Here is a 25,976-nt window from a genome sequence, read left to right as displayed (position 1 = left end):
ATAATCCAGTAATGAAATCCACGGTTAGTCAGATACTAGTGGAGGGCAATGTCTAAACATCTCACTTTTGTTGGGAAGAGTCTTCTTTCCCTCCCATAACTTTTAGGCATGCAGTGTTCTAACATTATTACATCGAGTGTCCCTCTGCCAGTGGAAGCCAATGTATGGGCAAGTGAATTTATATGATGTCATCACACGCAGATAAGGTTGATTAAAAGTCACAGGGGAAGGAGACATGATAGCCCAATACAGGATGTAATTTTTGTTAGCAGCTCCATGTGAAGCTGACTAGTGTTGGAGTCTGAAGTTTCTTATAGGGACTAGTGGAGAACCATTTTGTTTAGATATGCCTAAGACTGGCCAACAACATTGCATAGGAACACTGTGGTAGCAGAAGCATCCATAGCAAGTACTGAGATGGTAACCACAAGTTTTCTATATTCCTTGAAACCTGCTCTTCTGGCTGCCATAAGCTTAGGTATCCTCAGTAGAGAACTTGAGGGAGAAGAAAGGATGGAGAAAAGCCAGTGACACCATTTAACTCTGTTGTCTACAAGAATCAAAACTGAACAACCAATACAAAAACCAATGTGAGAGATCAGATACATTACCAGAATTGGTGATCTTGGGACTGGCAACTATGGAATTCACAAAAGGGAGAAACTCTGATCTAAGAATACTAGAATGTCACCAAACTACTGTCCTGAGATTCTGTTCAACACAAAGACAGGAAAATGTTCCTGCATTTTGTTTTCTCTATAAAGCAAAAATATGTTATGTATATAATCACCCTATGTCTCCACAGTTAATTACATCCTCTAAACTGACATCCTGAATTTTATACTAAGAGAAAATGAAATTAGCTATTTTGAACTTCTATTTGAGTTGGTACCAATTCGGGTAAAAGGCCCAGACAGATCCCCTAACATCGAACTACCCTAAATGAAGAAAAAATATAAAGTAACCATATGGGATTCATTTCAGTGGGGGAGTAACAGATATTCTGTTCAAGAAAGTGACATATTTAAGAATCTAACAAGATCTGTATCTAACAAGATCTGTATCCACAAATGTGATTGCTAGTAGTGACCATATCTTTGTGCTGGGTAGGTGATCACAAGAATCAAAGTGAGACATGCCTCTCCTTTTCTATGACACCTTGGTTTTAACTATCTCGGTATAGTTTTTTGGACATCAGGTAACAGGACAGCCCATTTGAACTATGTGCTTTTAAATGCACAGAAGTCAACAACGGCCATTCTTGCTTTTGTGGGGGCTCAATTTATCATGTTGTATTTTGCATGCAACTTTTGTATGTGGTGCAAACTGAGCCCTTTACTAAATCTGTAAAATTAGAAGCTCAACAAATGAAAATTTTGAGTAGTTTATTTCAGACCCCATGCTGTGTGCCAAGTGCTGTGTGTCGCTTGGAGGCAGGTTTCTGAAAAGTTGAAATGGGGAAATCACTTAGTATTTTTGACTTATTGTTGAAATTAAATTTCCAAGCAGCTGGCTTAACACTTATGGTTATTATAAGATAAATTTTCATTATCTTGCGGGAGATGTTAATTGGAGAAGTTATTTTATTATGGTTTGTCTCCTGATTTCTTACCATCAATGGGTTATGCAAATGCCAGATTAGTGATTAAACAACACATGTACAATATAGATCATCAAATAGATCAGTCATATATCTGTAAGTATTATTTTGGGAAATAAAACTGTAAATACTAAGTGGGCTAGCCTAGGTACCTTAGTATGATAACTGTGCCAAAATATCGTAACGCACTATTGCTAGCTCGTTTTGATGCATTGACTAGGACAGTACTTGAAGGAAGGTATAAGAAAGTTTGGCTCATGTATTGCTTTACTGTAATTACTACAGAGAGATATGTAATAATGTGATCATTATTTGCTGCCTTTTCTAAAAGACTACCCAGGACGTTCAGACATTTTAAATGTAAAATTTCTTTTGTCTGAGTTAAATGATTTGATATCTTTAAATGCTGCGAAGTTCTGTTCGACGGCAAGTGAAGAGCTTAAGAAGATGATTGCCTCATTAGACTAGTAAATTTTACGGTAGGGTTGTATATTTTGTTTATAGTCAGAAGCGGAGTAGGTATTATGTATTAGATTTATAAGGGGTGTAGATATGGTTGTAAATTTGTATGTTACATGTCTGTTCTGGTCAATGAATGTAATACAGATTCATTGAGTCAGTCAGTCATGACACAGGGTACTCAGAGGAGGAAGGAGTGTATACACAGAATACTCTGAAGTTTCATCTGTGACTAGGGATGTGCACGGTCCGGAGCAGTCCGGACCGGCACCGAAGGGGGGGCCTTACTTTTAGGGCAGGGAGGGCTTACTTACCCCTCCCGCCTCTTTGCCCTGTCCAGCGCCCGTATTTAATAGACTAACGGGGCGCTGGAAACCAGCCGCCCCCCCCACCGCCCCCACCGCCGCGAGCAGATTTCTCCAAGAGGTACCCATACCCCTGCCGCCGCCGTAGCCCACCAGCCAGCCAGCCCTTCCTCCCTCCCTCCCAGCTGCCCGCCCGCCCGAGTCCTCACCGGAATGCTTTGTTAAAAAACGAGAGGAGCTCTCGGACAGAGCTCCTCTCGTTATGAAGGCCTGCTGCAGAATGAAGGCGCTTTGCGTGCGCGCACATGCACACGCCGCAAAGGACGCCGATCGCCGGAGGCCCGGTCTACCCGGCCGGGAAAGGCCTTCATAATGAGAGGAGCTCTGTCCGAGAGCTGCTCTCGTTTTTTAACAAAGCATTTCGGTGAAGACTCGGGCGGGCGGGCATCTGGGAGGGAGGGAGGAAGGGCTGGCTGGCTGGTGGGCTACGGCGGCGGCAGGGGTATGGGTACTTCTTGGAGAAATCTGCTCGCGGCGGGGGGGGGCGGGGGCGGCTGGTTTCCAGCGCCCCGTTAGTCTATTAAATACGGGCGCTGGAGGGGGTAAAGAGGCAGGAGGGGTAAGCAAGCCCTCCCGCCCTTAAAGCAATACCCCCCACCCGGACCCGGACCAGCAAGCGCCGAACCGGTCCGGCAGTTCGGCCATTCTTTAGAATGGCCGCCGGACCGGTTCGGACTCACTCCTATCTGTGACTGCAGATTCTGAGTGCTTTCAAAACTCTATAAGAATTCAGAGCGATTAGACCCAATCAGCATCACCACCACCACCACCACCACTGGCAACAATGGCTGGCTTTCAAGGCCAGCCAAAATGTGTGGGCCTCTTGGCAAGATCCTGTACATGAGATTTTCATGATAAAGCTAATTACATTCACCTTGGGAAGTTCTCCCCTTGAAGTCATATTTGTTCCTGTATTCTAGAAACTAAGTTTTGACAGAGCACAGAAATCTACCTCAATGTTCCTCCAGGTAACTCATTCATTAATATTAACATCTATTGCCTTAGCACAAAAAGTTAACTTTAACATTATATTATAAGCCATCTGACCAAGAGGGTAATGATACAAATGTATCCGCAGGGCCACCTGCTTCCACAAGATCTTGTCTGTTAATTGAGGTCATAGTGTAGTGTTTAGAGTCAGAGGCATAACTATAATAGGGCAAGGGGAGACAGTTGTCTGGGGGCCCACTGCCTTGGTGGGGGGCAGAGGCAAGTCACATGACTGACTCCCCCAGCTGCGCACCCACCCGGGATTCCTTCAGTTGTATTCATCCTCCGAAATTGATGTGAATGTTAAGACCTGGAGCTACCAGAACAGCATGTCTTTCTCTAGTACCATTAAATGACCCGCATCGTCCACAATTTACAAAACCTTTAAAAAAATAATTTAGGATGATGTTCTATTGTGGCACACAGGTGTTATATACACACACACACACACACACACACACACACACACACACACTTTACTATGCTTTTTGTTACCACTATTCAGCCTCATTTAAGATTTCTTTACTTCATGAGCTGAGCTTCAGGGGAGGGGGGGAGAGCATTTTAAAATCTTGTCTCTGAGCTCACTCCAACCTTGCTACGCCCTTGGTTAGAGTGTTGGACTAGGACCGCGAAGGCCCGAGTTTGAATCCCCATTCAACAATGAAACTCACTGGGTGACTCTGGGCGAGTCATGTATCTCTCAGCCTAACCTACCTCACAGGATTGTTGTGAGGATAAACATAACCATGTATACCGCTCTGAGCTCTTTTGAGGAAAAAGTGAGATATAAGTGCTAAATAAATAAATAAATAAATCCCTGAGAGCCCCTGCATTCAGAGGTGAGGCAGGTGAGAGGGCCTGGAGAGAGGGCTTTTTCAGTAGTGAAAACAAAATTTTGGGAATGCTTCCCAAGACATGTATGCCTGGCACCTTCATTGTTATATTTTGGGGACTAGATTATATCCATCCTGACTCTTGGGAGATTTTTTTTAATGTTGGTATTTTTAGCCAATAAGTGTAACTTTATTGTTACACTTTTTAGTATAATCAGCTGTCAATCAATCAATCAATCAATCAATCAATTAGCTGTCACTTTACATTAACATTTTAAACTGCTTTTATTGTGCATTTATTATGTGTCATTGTTTTAATTAATTGAAGAAGTTATTAAGTGTTAGCTAACTTGATATGAATTTTGATATGGTGGAATATGAATCCGTACACACACACAATTACTGTCTGATGCAAAGGCAGTCAAATGGGATGTTTGACACAAACAGAGCTTTCAGAAAGCACTAGGAATATTAGACTGATACAGCTGCTCAATGGTTCCATCTTTTCATAGACTCCAAAGATAAAACCTATGTGCAGTTATTAAAATTTCCAAAGAGGAGTGAACAGCACTATGTTTCAAAAAGAAAAAGGAGATTAATCCTTGAAGGTTTTTGAAACATATAAAATATTGACAGAAAATCCTTAGTAACAAAGGTTAAAGTGGCCCTCAGGCTCTAAACCATGCCACTTACTCTGGTCGGCAGATCACCAGGTCCCCTTTATTAGTGCCATATGCCAATCCCAAACCTGGTTCAGGCAGCCAGCGAGCAGAATTTATGCTGACATGTCTTCTTTGGTCAGCAGGCATTGGGTACAAGACGTTGAACACCCTCTGGAAGGAAAAAGAGAGAACGATGAACATCACTAGTCATTCAAACAGATAATCTTATATTAGTCAGCCACCTACTGGCCAATTCCATTGGGAGTGCACAGTCTATTCTTATCAGGCTGAACTTGAGTATCATTTTCTAATCCTGTTACAAGGCACACTCTCTCATCTGCTAAGGTGCAAAGGGAAAGATATAAGCAAAATGTAGCACTTCAGTAGTGTGTGGATGTTCTGGTCCCCTACTGCGAAGCAATGGAATAGCTAGAATGCATCCAAGACAGAGACATCAGAGAACATAGTAGGCCAGAAATAAGGGTTTGTGTGGGTGAAATGACGACATATTTCAGTAGAACTGATAAGACATTTACTCCAAACCTGAATTCCAGCTCTACTTATATCCAATTATATTTTGTTGAAGCCACTTGAGCTCTGCTTCTTGACAGGAATCTTGATAGGAATCCCTTCTGCTGTACATCGTTACAGCATCTAGCACAATATGTATTAAGTCGAATACATTTTGGTTATAGCAACACAAAAGTCATTTACTTCTGCTTCTGATCCTTTGAAAAACAGAAATCCTTCTGCGGTACATCTGTACAGCGTCTAGCACAGTAAGCATGTAGTCAGATATGTACTGACTACAGCAACACAAAAACCAATGATGCATCAATGAAGTTTTGCACTTACACAAAAGCAACACTAGTGGAATATTAAATGACTCTCCCAAGATACTTCTGCAAGACAGATATCAATCAATGCTCTGTGCCCTCTTATTTTGCTCAGCAAAGTAATTGGCATTCAGAAATGTTCAGTGTCAACTGAAGCTGTCATGTCTCTGATGTCTCTTCAATACTTACACCATCTCAGCATATTTGTGCTATTCTCTTCTTCTCTCAACTAGGTAGCAAAGAATCATATGCACACTGATAGCATCTGTTGCCATGGAGATTATGGTGCACACTCCAATTTTAATGGGGTTATGACAACAGAAAGGCATTTATAAAAGCAAAGAAGCATTAATTCAGAAAATAAGCATTGTTTGAAGTGTGACAGAATGAAAGGACTATGCTGGGTGATTATATTGCAGACTTATTTCATGAATAAACAGTTTCTCCTGGGCAAAGGCCTCCTGCTAAGGAACTGGGGTCGACAGAACAGTTTCCAGGGCTCTCCTCCAGTTCTTGCACCCTCGATACCACAAACTCACTGTCAGAAGCTACCTGGAAGGCCTAGCTTGTCTGCAACCATCCAAAGGCCTAGAGTTTCTCAGGAGGCAGCACTCGATGGAATATTAAGTTACAGCCTTATACACCCAGCTCTTCTATACTAGGGAAGTAGCAGCTGACAAAAGCATGCCAAGAAGTATGGACAGCCAGGAAACTATGCCCAGTTCCAAACCAGTTTCATTCAGCCAACTGTTCAGTTCTTATCTTCCCCTTTCCCCGCACTCTCACTTTCCCCCACATAAAACCACACAATGTTAAGGGGACATGACATCCATTCATGTGATAATTATCTGATAAAACCAACAAGGATAGTAATACTGGCATAAAAACTCTCAGCAGTGACTGAAGGCTGGTTAATTAGCCTGATGCAGCTCTACCTATGAACAAATCTAGACAAATCCATTAGCAGCCACTCAGGATCTCTCCAGATAGGATTAATTTTTGTGCAATAAATGCATAGTTGTAGCTAGGAATCTAGTCTTCTTCCCTCAAGAGAGAAATTATGTTAAAAGGAAGCCATACTTTCCCAATATTGAATCATAGGGAAATCAAATTTTATCCCTCAAACTGTTAGAGTTTATACAATTTGGAGTGCAACTGCACAAGTGTAAAGAACATTTACTGGTTAGGTGCCTATGTAAATACTGGTGATGGACAACCATCGTCCCCTCTTCTCCGAAACAGGCTGTGCAGAGTACATGTGAGTAGGTTAGAGAAGTACTAGTTTAGAGGCTGCACCCCTCTCTCTCACGCACACACACTCACCAGTGGAAATCTGTCTCTCAATTCTTGCATTATGTGGGAGCAGGGAGTTGTGCCACTAGTACTGAACAGGGATAAACACCAGAAGAAAGCAGGAAGATTGACCAACATCGATATTGTGTCTTGGATAACAGACAAGTCACCCCCGCCCCACAACCTCCCAATTACTATTACTAAACATTTAAACTTAGCATGAATATGTGAGGCTTTAAAAGTACTATTTTAACCAAACTTGGGGAAAGAAGTTTTCCAACTCCACTTTATAGGTATAGTGTCTAAGATAAGAGCACAGTTACTATCTTGGTACCAGAAAATGCAATGACAAGATAGTATATTCTCTTAGCAAACCAGTTTTTGTTGAGGTTGAGTATTCATACTTGAGAATTCCTCATCAGGAAGATAAACTTTGCTTGATGAAAGATTTATGCAACTCAAAACTTCATACCAGAACATAAAACCGATCCATTAAGATATTGCTTTAGCCCGATTCAGCCTCTGTATACCACCTGAAAGCACTTTCGGGTAATGGAAAAGCCTGCCATCACCATCACAGCATTCACCTCTTCACATGAACGCTGCTGAAATAATGAGCAGCGCAGGGTGGTGAGTGACATGCCAGGAAGGACTTTTGGCATGCTTTTTGAGGTTGTATGCAAGTACAGCCTCTGTTTTAAAAATATCTGAATGGGGCTTTTCACTCATGCAGAGCTCACTTACCCCTGGATTCAATCCCAAAATAATAGAGCCTATAGAAATAAACTACATCACAGAGTTACTCTTGGGATAAATCTAACCATGTACACTGCTTTGGACTCCTTGGTGAACCCAATATGTGGTAAAATCTTCCTTATTTCTTGGCAGGATGATACAGGCAACCACGTTACACAGAGTCAGAGAGATCACATTCAGATAGTTTGGTTATCTGTACAGGATCATACTTGAGGTTAATGATCAATGATACACAGACATAACTGCCCCCAGGCCAGGATACTTGATCAGTTAAACTACTGTAAACTATTTGAGAGCCAGCGTGGTGTGGTGGTTAGAGTGCTAGACTAGGACCAGGGAGACCCGAATTCAAATCTCCATTCAGCCATGATACTTGCTGGGTGGCTCTGGGCCAGTCACTTCTCTCTCAGCCTAACCTACTTCTCAGGGTTGTTGTGAGGAGAAACTTAAGTACGTAGTACACCGCTCTGGGCTCCTTGGAGGAAGAATGGGATGTAAAATGTAAAATAAATAAATAAACAAAAATGTTTGTAACATGAAGATTTCACAAGAATATGCAGAGATATGCAAATAAAAGTTGTGAAGAACCACTAATTAAACAAGATAGTTGAAAAAGTGCTGGTGTTCTGCTTTGCCCACAGGATTGGCCTGCTAATGAGGCCACTGAGGTGGCAAATTGATTGAGCTGGCAGGCTGTTTGCCAGCCACCTCTCCAAAACCTCATCTGGCAGCATCCTCCCACTTTTTGCTTTTGAAAACCAAGGGAAGGGAGTAGAAGAGGAAGCATGAAGGATCCTCCTCCATGCTTCCTTTTCCACTCAATTTCCTAGACTTTTCAAATGCCAGAGATGGAAGAATGAAAGAGGGGGGGGGAGACAACTGGTAAAGAATATTTACAATCTGAGAAGTCAGGGATGGCAAGACTTAATTGGCATAATAATTTTATTGTGTGAGTGCAACATAATATTAAAGAATTTGAATTCTGAAAGCACAAGACCATATAAAGCTGCCTTATGTAGAGTCAGACTATTTGTCTATCTAGTTCAATATCAGAAGCAGCTTTGTCGGTATCAGTAGCAGGATTTCAGACTAGAGTACTTTCCTGGCTCTATTTACAGATATTAGGGATTGAACTTGGGACCTTCTGCATGCGAAGCATATGCTCTACCACTGAACTATGGTCCGCATCCCCATGTAACCTGACTTGACACATGTGCTGTTTGAGAACCTGAAACTTAGAAATGAAGAAGTAGTTGGCCTTGAAGACAGAAATGCAAATTTGAGAAAGCAAATTGGTAGCAAGCAAACTTGTAAGCTTTGAATCCTGGGTCCATGTTTTCTGGTTTTCACACATGTTAAGAACATAAGAACAGCCCTGTTGGATCAAGCCCAAGGCCCATCTAGTTCAGCATTCTGTTTCACACAGTGACCCACCAGATGCCACTAGGAGTCTACAGGCAGGAATTGAGGGCATGCCCCCCTTTCCTGATGTTACTTCCTTGCAACTGGTATATCCCACCCCCCTTTAAATGCTCCAAATGTGCTTTCTTTACTTGCTTAGGAACATATGAAGTGGCCATATATTGAGTCAGACCACTGGTCCATCTAGCCACTGGTCCATCAGTATTGTCTACACAGACTGGCAGTGGCTTCTCCAAGGATGCAAGCAGGAAACTATCTCGGAGATGCCAGTGAAGGAACTTGGGATTAGGAATGTGCACGGACCATTTTTTGTGGTTTGGTCAGAATTCAAACCGTACCGCAGGTCCAAGAACCAGTTCAGTCAAACTGGTTGGTTTGACCGAACCAGCAAACTTGTTCAGCCGTTCGAGCCGGGCTCGATTGAGGGCAGCAAGAGACATCTTTCAAAGTAAATGAGGGGAGAGAGGCAACTTTAAAAGTAAATGAAGTCCTTACTGGCAGTGGTCTGGTGATACTGAACCTGCCTAGAGCAGCGGCATTCTCCCCAGCAGCCTGCGAGGCAGAGATGTGGCTCTGGTGCTCATGTGGCCTCCACGCATGCACATGTATGGAGGCCAGGTGAGTGCCAGAGCCACACAGCCTGCTGGGTGGAGCACCGCTGCTCCAAGCAACTTCAGTACTGCCAGACCATGGCTGGTAAGGACTTCATTTATTTTTAAAGATGCCTCTCACCCCTCTTGTCACCCTCAATCGAGCCCAGCTCAAACCGTCAAACTGGTTCAGTTCAATTGCAAGCCAAGCCCCTTTCCTGAAGGCCAGTTCAGTTCACAGAGGACCAGTTCACTTTGATCTGCTTGTGCACACCCCTACTTCAATCCTTCTGCATGCAAGCATACAGATACTCTTCCAAGAGTGGTCCCATCCCCGAAGGGCAATATCTTACAGTACTCACATGTAGTCTCCCATTCAAATGCAAACCAGGGTGGACCCTTCTTAGCAAAGGGGACAATTCATGCTTGCTTCCACAAGACCAGCTCCCCTTAAAATAACTGGCTGCAAGGTTGTGTTCACTGACATCTACTTTTAGGCAGGCTGCTTGATTATTTGGCATTTATGTGCCATTTGTGCCATTTGGCCAGCTAATCTCCATTTGGCCAGCTAATCTCCTGAAAGGAATTCTGGAGAAAAACGGCCTCTACTAAGACCTTTCTGTACCAGTAACAGGCTAGATTGCTTCTAGAAGAGAATTACTTCCAGAAACTGTAATGCCTTTGTGAGTGATAAGTAGTATGCTAAACCAGTAAGCTTTGATATCTATAAGCCATGTAGCAGCTGTACAAATTCCCATCCTGATCAATCTTACTTCAAAATCATTAGCAAGATCAGCATGGATGACACAGTAGTGCAGGCAGTCGTTGCACTAAAATTCTACACTAGGAAGTACTTCCTCTTTGAGGCACTTCCTGCATTTTCACTCTCTCCAATAAGTGAAGGAATGCTGTCTAGAAACAGCCTACATAGAACCTCTAATATGCAAACTATTTATCGTGGAACAACAATAATTCATATGGATTTATACTGAGAATCTATAAGCATGTCATGTAGCTAACCTAGTAAGTAATACTATTAATGTACATGGTGCTTTAAAGAGTTTCATAGGCAAAAAAAAATACAGATCCTTGCCTCCAATGGGCAGTCTGCTTCATGTTATAATAGCATCTAGTTGGATTAATTATGGGAATTTTACTTCAAGAACTGGAAAGTTTCAGGACTGTGAGGAGATAAAAAGCAGCCCAGCAAAGCAAATATTCCGCTGAGCAGCATATATACAGTAACCAATTTCCTCTCTGCAGCTGGAATATAACTGAAAAGGTGCCTGCTGTTAGTCTTAATCAGCAAGTGTCCTTTTCTCAGGAGCAAAGAAACCCCCAATTAGAAATGTAATCTTCTGGTTCTGACGTACATAAGAAAGGAGGTTTGGATAGCATGTGCACATTTGCAGGAAATCCCCCAGTTAAAAAGGATTCTCTACATTCAGGAGATAGATGAAATGCTTGACAAGAGAGAAATGTCAGTGGCTGCAATCAGATCCCTACACAGGTGAACCTCGCCATTCGCAGATCCAATATCTGCAGTTTCACATATCCACAGTCAGGTAATTGACACCCAACTTCGGCATACGCTGGGGGGTGGGGGGTGCAAAAAGGGTTAATTCTGCATATCCAGGGGTTGGGGGTTGCCGGAAGTTACCTCTGGGGTCATTTCTGGCCACCATTTCGAGGGCAGGAGCCTTTTTAAAAAATCACATTTCACCACCAAAAAATGGAGAAATGTGGCTAGGGTGGGGGGTCATTGCTGGACATCTGCGGACCCACAGAACATGATACAGCACTTTCTTTGTATTGATTTTTTAAAAAAACATTTACAGCCTTTTAAAGCTTTTACTCCCTCCAGGAACCTAACCCTCTGAGTCCCATTGACTCAATGTATCTGTATCTGCGGTTCAGTTATCTGCGGGTGTAGTGGAGAATGGAATCCTCGCGGATACTAGGGTTTTCCCATATCTCCCCTTTCCATCTTCATGTATCTGATGCCATCTCCTACCTATGAAGCCATGACAAGTTTGGGAGCGACATAGCTCAGTACATACTTCGAATGCAGAAGGTTCCAGGTTTAATCCTTGGCATCTCCAGTTAAGGCCAGCATTTGGGGGTTGGCCTTATTGGGCAGCTGCCAAAGGCCCTAGGCCCTCAGAAAGGCCCACTTCTGATTCTTTACATATGCCTCCCAAGCAGGGAATGGAGGGTATCAGTTTTCATTTTCCCAGAAAAAGCACAAGTGTAAAGTTTCTATTCCATAGGCCAGGAGCACCTGCTACAGCCATGTAGTGACAGCCACATTTACAATAATTTGACAAGGAGCCCATATTAATGAGAGCAAGAAGAGCCAGGAAGAAATGGTCATGAATGTTCAGCCTCCCTCAAAATATTCTGCCTACCAATGTTAGAACATTACACCTAAAAATATAGGCTGACATCGTGGTTAACAAAGTGCTTGAGAAACCAGCAAAATTGCATTAGCGCAAGAGCACATAGTTATGCTAAAAATTGTGCTCTTTTGCTATAGCGCTCTTGTGCAAACGTTCCCTTTAAAACAAATGAGGAGTGCTGTGTGCTACACAACTGTTGTGTAAGTATACTCATGATAGTGCAATACTAGTCTGGATCAAGCTCCAGGCTTCGCACAAGTAGCAAGCACAACTTCCTTCCACAAGTGCTTCTTAGTCAGAAGTCAGCCATAGTTCATGGGTGCTCCAAGAATATATTTTCTGAACATTTTTCTCTACCAATCCATCATTGGTACGAAAGAGGCGAAAGTTTGGGGCGGTGTACAAATTAGATAGATAGATAGATAGATAGATAGATAGATAGATAGATAGATAGATAGATAGATAGATTTGCCTACAGGTGTGTTGGAAAGGACTTAAGGCACATTTTGATCATAGAAATAACTAGGAAGAATCTCTAGCTCTACATCTACACAGCCCTGGTCATTTCCCCAGTCTATCCAAACTGGAAGAACTGCATAAATACACAAGGAAGCCATTCAAACATTAACTCTCTGCACAGTGGGGAAGTAACTTGCCTAGGGAGCAAGAGGTTGCTGGTTCAAATCCCCACCTGTATGTTTCCCAAACTATGGGAAACACCTATATTGGGCAGCAGTGACATAGGAAGATGCCGAAAGGCATCATCTCATACCGTGCAGGAGAAGGAAATGGTAAACCCCTCCTGTATTCTACCAAAGACAACCACATGGCTCTCTGCCAGGAGTCAACACTGACTGGACAGCACAACTTTACCTTACTTAGTGTTTTAATGCTTGCCAGTATGAAAACCCAGCAGGTGGCATACATGGCCCAATAAACGCCTTATTACAAACTCAGTTGAGCATCATTTTCTAACACTACTCTGCCTATAGGATAAATTTAAATGACACCCTCAAAACTAAACAAAGCCACTAGATCCAACTTCATCTCAGATAAGAAAATTCCTTTATTTAAGGATGAAGAAAATCATTCCTTCAAAAGGAATGAAGACTCATTTCCTTCACTTTTGTGCCTAAAGGAGGAAGAAAAAAAGGTTGAAGTAAAAACAAGGAAGAGAGAAAGGAGGCAGATTATTCAGCAAGAATGTTGACTTTCTTCCTTTGAAATTCAAGAGTTGCTACTCATTTGCAAAATACTAATAAATCTTATTGAAATGCAAACAAATCAAATGATTAGATACATCTTGACAAAGACTGTGTTATGGAGCTATATCAACATTTGTAGCTGTCGTATTATTATTCTGTTGAATCATTGTGAATCTGGAAAACCTTCTAGTGAGGGTTGAACATAAGAACATAAGAACAGCCCTGCTGGATCTGGCCCAAAGCCCATCTAGTCCAGCATCCCGTTTCTCACAGTGGCCCACCAGATGCTGCTGGAAGCCACAGGCAGGAGTTGAGGGCGTGCCCTCTCTCCTGCCATTACTCCCCTGCAACTGGTACTCGGAGGCATCCTGCCTTTGAGGCTGGAGGTGGCCCACAGCCCTCTGACTAGTAGCCATTGATAGACCTCTCCTCCATGAAGTCATCCAAACCCCTCTTAAAGCCATCCAGGTTGTTGGCTGTCACCACATCCTGTGGCAGAGAGTTCCACAAGTGGATCATGCGTTGTGTGAAAAAGTACTTCCGTTTGTTGGTCCTAGACCTCCTGGCAATCAATTTCATGGAGTGACCCCTGGTTCTAGTGTTGTGTGAGAGGGAAAAGAATTTCTCCCTCTCCACACCATGCATGATTTTATAGACCTCTATCATGTCTCCCCGCATCTCCAGTTAGGGCCAGCATTTGGGGGTTGGCTCAACATCACTAGGCAACATTTAGAGCCATTAAGTTGTACTTGCTAGGCTTTTTTAAACACAGGTCTCAGACTCTTAGCCAATGCTTTGGGGAGTGAGGGCAAGCCCATAGAACCTGAGCCCTGCGGAAGAAATTAGATTTGGGATATTCCAAGGAAGTTGCTCAGATAACAGATTAAGTTGTAACTGGATTAAAGTCTAAAATATAATGCATATTAATTAGGTATTTAAGAAGCATGTCTTGAATGAAGCAGACTTGAGACTGAAATTGATCTCTAGCAAAATCAATAAGATGAGACAAAGCCAACTTCAAGTCCAAAATGGATGGTTGCATTTTCTGGCCAGAATAAGCGAAGCTGCACAGCCCCTTAAGAATGCTAATAGAGGTTCAATTGTGTTTTGAATATGTGCTATTGAACTGTGCATGCTTTTTCGCTATCTTCCTCTCTTATATAAATATATAAGCTATGAGAAATGTTTTCTGCACAAATGCAGCTAAAGCACTGCCATCTCTTGGTTGCTGGCTTTGTTTTAATCATTGGGTTTACTTTTGACCTACGAACTGTTGAATCTCTCATTAAGCTTTCTGTGAGAGTACTCTAGGGGCAAATCCTAGTGTCCCATTTCAGGAACAGGCCAAATAATAATTACCTGGGGATATACTTTTAACTGACTAGCAGGCAGTTAGAAAGAAATTAACAAGGACTGGTTCTTGGGAAACAATTAATCATGCAATGTAACTTCCACGGGGAAACATATTTTACTTGTGACTAACCAAGAATCTCATTAGTTCACTTTCCTGCCAGTTTCTCCCAGTGGCCCTATGACTTAGAACTTAAGGAGCACTGGCAAATATTGCAACTGGAAAGCAAAAGATTTTAAACACACACACACACACCCCACACTACGTAACTAATACAATAGACTGTATCCACTGAGGGGGGGAAAGCAGATTAAACAGGAAAAAGCAACAGGCATGTTGAAGACAAGGCCATCAGGATGACAGGAGATGGATGTGTATTTGGCAGTTCCAGTAGGAACTGAAATGAAGCCAAAACAGGACTATGCCCCAAGCTACTGCTGATCTCTAGCAAATTGCTTCAACAGCTACCAATCTTATAATAAGCTAGCAAAAGCTGGTCTGTTTACTATCAAAAAATGACGATTCTCTGCTAGTTTTTAGCCTTTAACAGTTTGTGAGCTACACCTCTGAGCTCCTATTTAACTCTCAAGATATGAGCTAGAGTGGCAAAATTATAGCCAGTTATAATAATAAAATCAGGAGGATGTACTTACAGCTGTCGCATAATCCACTCTTTTCAGTCAGCTGGGTCTCAGTAGACTACAGAAGACCAAATGTCAGTAATATGATGACAACATAGTATTCACCTAGGCAGCAACCACGGCAAGTCAGCTACCCTGTGTCTGGCAGTAACAAGTAAATGGAGAAAACCCACCAAAAACTCCTAACTTGAGTAACAACAACAAAGTGGATAGGACCACGGTAGATTCTGACTACTGATCAGACTCAGCTTTCCGTGTGGAGGAAATGGGAAATGAAATATGCCTGTGTCAAAAGACCAGTTTACTTAATTCTTGTACATTGCATGAACCATCTTACTTGGGACTAACTCTAGCCTGTGTGTATTAAGGAGACAGAAAAATCAAGCAAGGCAAAGATTCAGTAGAAAGTGAAAAGCATTTAGTACACTCCTGCTCGGTAACTGGATGGAAAATACACTCTGGGCCAGGTAGGTTTCCTTGTTTTTTAACATTATTCTAGTAATTTATTTTTATGTCTAACAATACTACGAGCAGACAATGCAACGCATTCTGCTATGGAATCAGTTCAATAGAGAGCCACAGTCTAACTCAGAGTTTGTATAACAGGCATACAGCAAGTGCATATGACAGGTTGTCCATTGCTAAATGATCATTCTCTATACTGGGTAAAGTGAATGTTGAGCCTGTAGACATACTTTAAGCCAAAATGGGCTTAAAGCGGGGTGGGGAGATGTTGGAGAAGTTGTTTACTGAAGGCAGACATCCCCTATCCTTGTGTGGGGGAGAGAGAAAGAGAATATGACCTTTACCTCTCTCTCAAACCCTGCAGGAACTAAGAACTGCCATGTGTACTGCCATCATGATGCCAAGTAATATTGGCAGCCAAGAGCAGCACACAGATGTGAATCCTCAGCTGCCTAGGCCTGGAAGTTAGGTTGTCTGAGGGCTGTGAAGAGGAATTGGGCTTAGAGGACACATGCCCTGTTTAGTTAAGTGGGGGGAAGTGATAGGCCTAAGGTCTGCCCGCACCCATTCCAAATGCTTCGGTCCCAAGCTGAGGTTCAATGCAGAGCAAATTCCAACAACTAAGATGTGCCATTTGGCATGGAGCAATCTCAGAGGAAGTGAATACAACCTATAGGTAAAACATGCAGCTAAGACGTTTAAACATCAATTCTAGGTGAGAGAAAGAGAAATTAAAACTACTCATTATTAACTCAGCTATATAACAAACTACCACCACCCCTTGAAGTTGCCACATGCTGAAATCATATTTGTGTAAACTGGCCCTAAGTAAATCAAAGCACCTAATTATAATCATATTAAGTTCAACTGACTGCAGTTATAGATATGGTTCCAGTGTGCCTCCTGCTGAGCCATGCTTGATTAAAGCCCAACTACCAACATCCACAAACCCGTATATCTCTGTATGAATATAGCTTCATGAACTTAAAAGTTTGGTTAATTCTGAATTTCCAACAGTAGATGGTCTTTGCCTAAACTGCAAGCAAAAGCTAGGACATAATTTAGATTTATAGTACAGCAACTTTTAAAACGATATTTTAAATCCTATTAAAATGGAGGGGGCAGGGAGAGAATGTTCATTCAGCTAATACTCATCTTCTTTGTAGCTTAACCCTACCTATTGGGATTCAGCACAAAATGGTAAGTCTCACAACACTTTAAAAGTGCTCAGATTTTGGCAATTTCCAGGGAACAAAGAGTTACCTAATGGAATGGCAGGGGGAGGCAGGAGGGACAGCAATAAAAGCTCATTCACATTTGCCGAGACTTGACACTGCCATAGACTAAACTATTATTGAAATACCAAGAAATGTTACCAGATAAGCAAGCTAGCAGAAAATGAGACCCCCAAGTATGGTACCATCTATACCTAATATCTTTGTATAATAATGGATGACATCAGATTGAGTGGGTTGTAAGTTCCAGAAGTATCAGAGTCTGGTTTTGTTCAGCTTGGAGGAAAATGTGGGAGGTATACTTTTCATAAATTATTTTAAACTGGTGTGGGCATATTGTATTAATAACCTGTTAGGTATGCCAAATCCTTGAAAGACAACTTCAAAGTAACCAATAAAACTGAGTGCTGAGCTAATAGTAAAATGAAACAGATTTATAATCAATGAGATAAAACTCAAAATAAAATTTAGGCTGAATACAGCTACTTATTTCAATCAATCTGAGAGGCTAGAGAATATTTTCAGATAGACTATTTTTACAATGAAGTTTGCGAGAACAGATTTTACAGAACAGTCTTAATTCCAGTGGGCAACGACACAATTATAAGCTATTTTAGCCAATCACTAAAATTACTACACAGTACAAGAGTCATGTGTTGAACAAGGTAGGGTCATAGCTTTACTTGCCAGGATAACATGAGACGTTTAGAGAGATCAAACAGCTTGAAATAAAAAAGCTACTCCAGGAACTAAAGAACAACCACAAGCAGTAGTTTCCTGCCTGGGAACAACCAACACCAGACACTATTAAATAATTAAATGTTCATGATGAAAAGGCATCTAAAAGAATTTCTCTGCATTCCGAACAATTTGCAGACTAACAATAGTCAAATCTAAGCAGTTAGCTGCAGCTTAAGAGGCTGATATGCTACCTGCAGCTCCCAAAGATTTGAACTTATTTTAAGAATGCTACTGAAGTAGATGGAAGTTTCAAACAGACCACAATCAGGAGAAAAGGCATTGTTTTTCCTTACTATATCAGTCGGCCCACATTCTGGAAGCTAATCCAAACTTTTTAGCTGCCCGCCAGGCTGAGTTTGATACTAATACTAATCAGGGATTGGGGGGAAGAAGGAGATAAATTTCTTCAGACATTTTCATTTGTCTTGAAATGCAGCTCCCCTTTTGGCATTTTTGGAGACATTGAAAAAGAAGACTAAAAGTAGTCACATTGCAGGAAGCATTTCCCTCAATATAATCTTTTTGCCCCCAGTGACCTCAACACATTTAATGACTAGAATCACCATCCTAACCCATCCAAGAAATTATCCTAACTCTAAATCAGCATTGCTTGTCCTCAGTGAGATGAGCAAGTAGCCAAATCTGATTTATGTCATCACGTTCACTATTTGATCCAATTAGCTGGGATCTCTTCAAGGAAAAAGGCCCTAAGAAAGAAAAGTAGCAATAAAGCTGAATGATAGGGTAAACTACTGAAGCTAACAAACTAGAAAAAAAATTGTGAACTCTAAATAATTAAGTTTCCCCCTCCTTCCAGGAAGTATTACACACACACACCCCTCTATTTCCCCCCCCCCCAAATCTAAAACAGGTAAACATTCAGTGCAGTCCTGAATCTTCATCCTATCTGATACATAGGGTCAGTTCCTACAAGGTTGTTTTAGTACTCAGTTGTGAAAAACGGTACAAACTACATTACGTGGGCAAAAAAACCACGAATCACACCTGTGTGAATTATTCTTGTTCCTCCTTAAAATACAGAAGAGCGACAGCAGTATAGGGGGCCCTGAAAAGACAATTCCCAGGTTACCCCACGCTGTCTCCAGGACAGCAGGGGGGAAGTAAAGAATCCTTTTCTGGGAGGATTTTAACAAGGCAAGCTGCCCACCATTGCTCCCTCACTGCCAGGAACGAAGAATAAAGCCAAGCCTGTCCCATTTCCTGCCCGTTAAGTAACTACAAGGGTTGGATGAGTGGCAAGGTGGGTGGGATGAGGAATTGGCTGAAGTGTTGGTCCAAACTGAAGGGTCCATATTGGAGGGGCATTTTTAGTAGAAGAACTGCAACAAGTGAGGTCTAGTTTACACATTACAGGAGAGATCCAAATGATGCTCTCCAACTGTCTCCTGGGGAAAATGTGCATGGATAACACAGAGTCACACAGAGGTTAATGTGAAGAACTGAAATGCATTAACCAAGCCCTCCTTGGATATAGCTGTCCAGTCCAGGAAGTCATTTCCATAACTGCAGTGGCTGAAAATGTGCTTCCGTGATCATGAGAATAGGTGCCAGCAAGCTGCCCCTTGGTGGCAACCCTTCCCGAAGGGTTGGTGTCACACAATGCAGCTCTCAACATAAATGTGGTCCCAGGAGAACTCTGTATAAGTTAGAATCAAGTTTGGAGAGAGTCTCTCTCCCTCTCTCTCTCCAGCGTACTCATCGTTAATCCCATGCATGGCAGCTCTCACAAGAGTTTGCGGGCAAGCTGCCGGCAGGGGAAGAGGAAAGCAACGGCGCCAGGTAGCCAGACGGGGAGAAAACAACGGTGGCAGCGATGGGAGAAAATGACAGTGGTGGGCAGGGGAGAAGGAGAAGATGGCGGCAGGCGGACAAAGAAAATGGCAGCAGCCGGCGGGGGGAGAAAATGACGGTGGGCGAGGAGAACTAGAGGTACAGGTGCTCTGCATCCGGCCCAGCTAGAACAGAAGAGAATACCATTTGGATATGAAGTTTTTAAAGCTAGCTTAATAAGTATAATTAAGTGTGCACACATGCTCTCTCACATTTGCACACGTGTTTGTGTGTATTTTATTTTTTTATATATATTATGTATGTATGTATGAATGAACAAACGAACGAGCATGGCCCTAGCGACAACTGGAGTACATTCCAAGGAGCTCTTCTGTAATGTGTGAAACAGCATTCAACAGCCAAAATAGGACAGCTTGGATAAGAGTTCTGTGAGTTCCAGGTGGCCAACATTAAAATCTTAGGTTTTTTCCAACTAGGTGTATGTATGTTGGTTATGAAGTGTAACTTCAAGAGTATGGAGCATAATTATGTCTATGCTGTGACATTCTGATGCTTTCACAACCCAGAATCAGCCATGATACACAGTAAGTACATTTAGCAAAGTCGCATGCTATAAAGGGAAATGGAATAACTAACCGATTAGGCTGACAGTTCAGCAACATTTTACCAAAATCAGTAGGTGTTTTAAGTATGTAGGCATATGCATTTTAACAAATCTAAAATATTTATATTAAATTAGGTTTGCAACAGGGTTAAACTTTGAATTGACCTTTGTGTTTGGAAAATATGCTACAAAATGCACAAGAATAAAAATAGTTGCTACCTTTCCATGAAGGGGTTTCATCTAATTTCCAGGCCAAAGTTTTAAAATTTGTATGGGCTGATTAAACCCCAAAATGAAATCGCTCAGAACTGTGCTTAAAAAGTCTGGCTAATTCCTAATTTAATCAATTGGCCCATTTGGGCAAAAGCTTTTGTTTAGATTTACAGCATCCTTTATCTTAGAAGTTTAGGGCAAGGAGCAATTATACTGAGAAGTAGTTCCTTGACACAGAAGGGCTCGCAATCAATGTTTATTGATTCCGAAATGGTGTAAGCAACATTGGTTTAGGAAACATATAGAGAATTTGAAAGCATTCTGTAATTAATTAAATGTTTGGATTAAAGAGATAGCTTTCATTTACACAGCAGTTTAGAACCAGATTCACATTCTTCTCAAACACTAGAATGTATTATTTCTATTTTGTAGAAGGATGACCAGGGTTGACTTAAGATAATGACTTCTCCAAAGCCATGAAATAAATCCATGGCCAAAATATGGATTTCTTGCTCCATAAAAGCTCTTGTTTAGTTTAGACTACACTGATCCACAATAGAAAGAAAGACAGAGCACTATCATTAGAAAAATAGAACACTCCATCCAATGCTAGTTGGCTATATTATCAAGTTCAATTTCATGCAGTCTTTTGGTAGTAATCACTTTAGACTGCCATCCATAAAATGTTTAAACTCCCATCAGTGAAGTCAAGGCATTTGACAGTGAAAGTTAAAGCATACAACTGAGACAACTAAACAGATGCAGACACCGAGAGAAAGGGCTAGAGAAGCAAAGAAACATCACCTACCCTCATTGAGGTTTCTCCTCCATGTGGTTGCTGCAGCCTGAACACCTGAGCCACCATATGTTCTGTGGAAGGGTGCAGGAGGATACGGCGGGAGGCCAATCCTACCATGACATACCTGCCCATTGGGGACAGACTCACAGAAATGGCATTAGGTCCTGGAGATGAAACACAACAGGTCATTGTTTCCCCCACTAAGGGACCATGAATACTTACTTCCCCTTCCCTTCTCACCTTCCTTTTTGTCCATTTCTGTAGGTTAGACTGTAACATGCCTCTGTCTGAGGATTCCCTCCCTCAGCCACCCATGCAGCATACAATGCTGTCGCCAAGGGCCCCGCAACTGTCACAAATTGCTTTTGTGGGAGGGGTTGCAGAAAGAAGAAGGGGCAAAGAAAACGACAACTTCACAAGCACTTCCCAGGACATACCCAGTGTGATCCCTAAAATACTGTATAAGGGCAGGTTTGCTAATAAGGCCCGATGAGGCAGCCACCTCAGGTGGTAGACTGGCACAGGCGACAAGTTCACTGCCTCGACTGGCCTACTGCCTGTCTCACCAACCACAGCATTAGCAGGTGAGCAGTGATGGTGGCAAAAGCTCTGCCGTTCTTTCTTCTCCCGAGTATCACTCTCCTTGCAAGGCACAGGGGCGAGGCACTACGTGGAAGGAAGTGGAGGGCCTCCACACATTTCCTTATACTCCATGTCCCACTCTGGGGAGCTGGACTGAAGAAGGAGGCAGAGCAGCTGCCACCACCAGGCAAAGATGGGGGGGGGGTCAATTCAAGTGGGGGCTTTTTGGGTGGGGAGCCATTTTGGCACAAAGAGTGCAAAATGCACCACAGAATTAAGAATGGGGGCGGCAGCTCACTTAAGTCTCCTCAGGTGCTGGTGGGGCTTAGGCTGGGCCTGCACTGCACTGCATTTCCATTTCTGAGTGTGTCATGCCATTAAAAGCCCTGAGATTTCTCTCAGCCCCTAGACCCAAAGACCTCTTACCAAATCGCTTTGTGTACAGCGTCTCGCCCAGGTTATGTGGTGCTAGGGAATACACTGCCAGTATTCCCTCATCAGGAAAGCCCCGCTGACTGCTAGGAATGAATGCTGCCAGGAGCTGTCCATCTGCAGAAATATCACAACTGGCATCATTGTATATCTTGCAGTTCTGAACAAGCACATTCATAGAGGCTGCAAAGAAAAAAGAGATCAAGTATTAAAGCTAGAAAGCAAAGAGAATGGTGAATCCAGATTCTCCCCCCCCCCCCCCGAAATACAATTCTATTCAAGGGTCTGTAGAACTTCAGCTTTTCCAAAGATGTTCAGAAGCATTCATTGTTTTGCTGGAATGTAATGTTGATAACAGTATCAAAATGTAGATGATTTTCCAAAAACCTGAGGAGTGTGAATCCATGCACATCCTAGAACTAAGGATGACTTAGTTTATATAGTTCTAACGTTTTTATTTCCAGGTTTTAAGCAACAAATGAAAAGATATTTATTGCCTCTTGTTACTCTCCTTATATTTCTGTTCCATGTCACCAATTGCTGCTGTTGCCATGGCAATGCTTTATGTTCACAAATGGGAGAGACTCTGATGCTCAGGTGATAGCAAATACTGAGCAGAAGCCATCTTCTGGTATTTGTGGGTGTCTATGCTGATGATATAAAGGAAATAAAATAATTCTCATCTTGGAAGCCAGTAACTGAATATATGTTAACCTTTATGGGTTTTGCACATAAAAGGGAGTAAACATCTCTGTGCCACTCTGTGTACAATGTGTTATATCTGCAAACACACAACGTCCACATCGTCCACAGCAGTGGTTCCTGACCTGGGTTCCTCCAGATCAGGCATCCCCAAACTGCGGCCCTCCAGATGTTGCTGAACTACAACTTCCAGCATACCCAGCCACAAAAAAAATGTTTCTAGGGATGCTGGGAGTTGTAGTTCAGCAATATCTGGAGGGCCACAGTTTGGGGATACCTGCTCCAGATATTGGTGAACTACAACTCCCAGCATCCCAGCCATAATAAACTGTAGTTGGGGGTGCAGGGAGTTGTAGTTCAACAACATCTGGAGGAATCCAGGTTGGGTCCACTGTGCGGCTAACTCCTGCCACTTCTACCTCCTCAATATCTACTCTTTGCTATTGTCAAAAGCCTGTGTTGATGATATGACTATATAATCTCTGTTGGATTTCTCCTTGCTGGCCTTTTCTCCCCTTCACAATGTCTCTGCTAAACCTCTTCCTCTCTGTATCACATTAATATTAGTAGTGGCAGTGCATTCTTAGAATCTACATCTACACATACTGGAAGAATAATTAAACAGTAATATACCAAGCAAGAACAACAAATGACCAAGTGCTTGTCACCTCCAAGCACTACTTGTTCATTAAGCGGCAGGCAGGGGATGACAAAAGAATACCCTGCCATATTTGAGGAAGCTTCACCATGGAATTGCTGATCTTATGATCAGCCAAAACCGTGTTAAGGAAGCCAAGCCCAGCCTTGGCTAATCGTAAGAACTACCGGCAGCTGCGTGGCTGCCCACAGCACTTTGGCAGCAAACTCGCCTTTGCAGCCACCTTGTTAAATGAGGTTAAGGCAGCGCCCACTTCCTTAATCCCATTTCCCTGTTCATGTGCAGCGCTGGCTGCTTTTGGCCAGTGCTGCAGTAGCAACAGGCACCTGCCCATCACTGCTGGGATACCCATAATGTGCCACACTCTCGCACAGTGCACTATGGGAGTTCCAAGGGCCAAGAGGACACATTCTGACCCTCCACGCTGCCGGGGACTGCCAGTGATCATTTGGGCAGGTGATCCGCCCGCCCAGGGAGCAACAAGGGATCATATGCAGAGAAAGTAAGTTTGAACAGCCTATCCCACATCCCTTCACCAAGCCCTTCTCACTGATCATGAGAAAGGGATCATTGGAGAAGACAAAGGCCTGTCAGTGAAATTTGGTATAGAGAACCTTTGCCTCATATCCTAGAGCAGGGCTGCTCAACTTCGGCCCTCCTGCAGATGTTGGCCTACAATTCCCATAATCCCTGGCTATTGGCCATTGTGGCTGAGGATTATGAGAGTTGTAGTTCAAAAACAGCTGCCCAAGTTGAGCAGGCCTGTCCTAGAGTGACCCCAATTGGGTGCTTCTGAGCCCTATCCAAACTACTAGTCTTGTTTTAAGTTTGAAGTTCTATATGACCTGAGACTGGAGTGCCTTAAGGACCATCTATACTCATATAAACTTAGGATCTGAGATCAGCCTCACAGGCCCTGCTTTCTGGCCTGCCACTGTCCCAGATTTCCTTGGCAGTGACCAGGAATAGGGATTTATTTATTTTTTTACAGTGGTGCCGTATCTGTGGAATGCCATACCCCACCCCACTCCCACTGGAAGTACATCAGGTCCCCGCATTGGTAAATCTTAAAAGAAGTATGAACACTTTGTTTCAGTGAGCCTTGTGATAGATGGCTCTTGCAGATTTTATGATAAATCTCCTTGCTACTGTTTTAAGGATGTCTTTAAGCTAATGTTGTAGTGAAGTTTAATCTTTTTATACAATATTTTGTGTACTTAAAATTATTTTAGCTTGTTTAAAATTTTGTAAGCCATGTTGTAAGACCTAAGCCCCTGAAAAGCAGTGTAAAAAAAAACTTTTAATAAATAGTTAGTAAATAAATCCCAGTCTGGCTCAGGTCTTCCCTCCCACTCACTGCCTCTCAGGCACCACAGCCTCCCTAGGGTTTTCAGACCATGCAGTGTCCCCTTGTAACAGCTGTTGAAAAAGGAAAATTTCATCAGCTGTATCTTCTCCCCATCATAGTGAAAAGAAAAAGCTGTTGTTGGCAGGGACTTCATCTTTGCTTCTTTGAAAGGCAGAGAAGCCTTTTCAGAGAACAAACCTGACAACCTTATGAGAACTTTGGGTTCTCTGTGGTCTTCTGGTTTCCAAAGTTTCTTTGCCTCTCCAAACCTTTGATGCTAACTGCTCACGGATTCTCCTGTTCCAAGATGCTGTCTGAAGCTTGTTCTCAGCCCAATCTTTTATTTAACCCTTCCTTTCTTCAACTTTATTTATTGATAAATGTATATACCGCCTTTCATTAAAAACAATCCCAAGGCGGTTTACAAAAGTTAAAAACCATACAATACATACGTACATTTCCTAAAGAGATGCAAATGAAGGACTGAAATCCCAAATAGGTGATTGCACAGCAGTGCCAGATCATCATTGGTCAAAAAGGTGTCGTAAAAAGGTCCAATGAGAAGTCTAAGTTAAAAGCCCAATCCATAAAAGACCTGATGAGAAGGGTGTTGGGTCACAGGTGTATAAAAAGGGGCTGACTTCTGGCCAGGTAGTTGATGCATCCAGAAAAAAGTCAGCACAGAAGGCAGAGGATCAGAACAACCCAGCAGAGAAGCAAGAGAGCTTCAAGAATAGCAGCTAAGAGAGATGTCTCTTGACGAGATGGGAGAAGTGGAGATGTGCACGGAACCGGACGGGGGAAGCTTGAATGCAGCGGGGGGGGGTGTATGTTTGACTTCAAGGGCGGGGGAGGGCGCACCCACCCCTCCCTGCACTTTCTCCCCGCCAGCGCTCCGCCAGAGCCTCTATTGTATTGTATTGTATTGTACATAGGGGTGTGCACGGAACTGCCACACTGCGGTCTGGCACTGGGGTGGG

General features: G+C 42.7%; 1 protein-coding gene across 7 annotated transcripts in view; it reads right to left on the bottom strand.

The window, feature by feature from the left end:
• The window catches only part of AMBRA1 (autophagy and beclin 1 regulator 1), a 271,553-nt gene that overhangs the window by 54,749 nt on the left and 190,828 nt on the right, over positions 1 to 25,976 (bottom strand). For all 7 annotated transcript variants that reach the window (XM_053275343.1, XM_053275350.1, XM_053275336.1 and 4 more), the window contains 3 exons: positions 22,283 to 22,471; positions 21,284 to 21,438; positions 4,944 to 5,083 (listed from right to left, as the gene is read on the bottom strand). In XM_053275343.1, the coding sequence (XP_053131318.1) occupies positions 4,944 to 5,083; positions 21,284 to 21,438; positions 22,283 to 22,471 (484 nt within the window). The remainder of the gene's footprint in view (positions 1 to 4,943; positions 5,084 to 21,283; positions 21,439 to 22,282; positions 22,472 to 25,976) is intronic.

Source organism: Hemicordylus capensis, chromosome 1 (genome assembly GCF_027244095.1).
Source record: "Hemicordylus capensis ecotype Gifberg chromosome 1, rHemCap1.1.pri, whole genome shotgun sequence".
NCBI classification, from domain to species: Eukaryota; Metazoa; Chordata; class Lepidosauria; order Squamata; family Cordylidae; genus Hemicordylus; species Hemicordylus capensis.
This window is presented reverse-complemented; position numbering and strand designations above follow the sequence as displayed.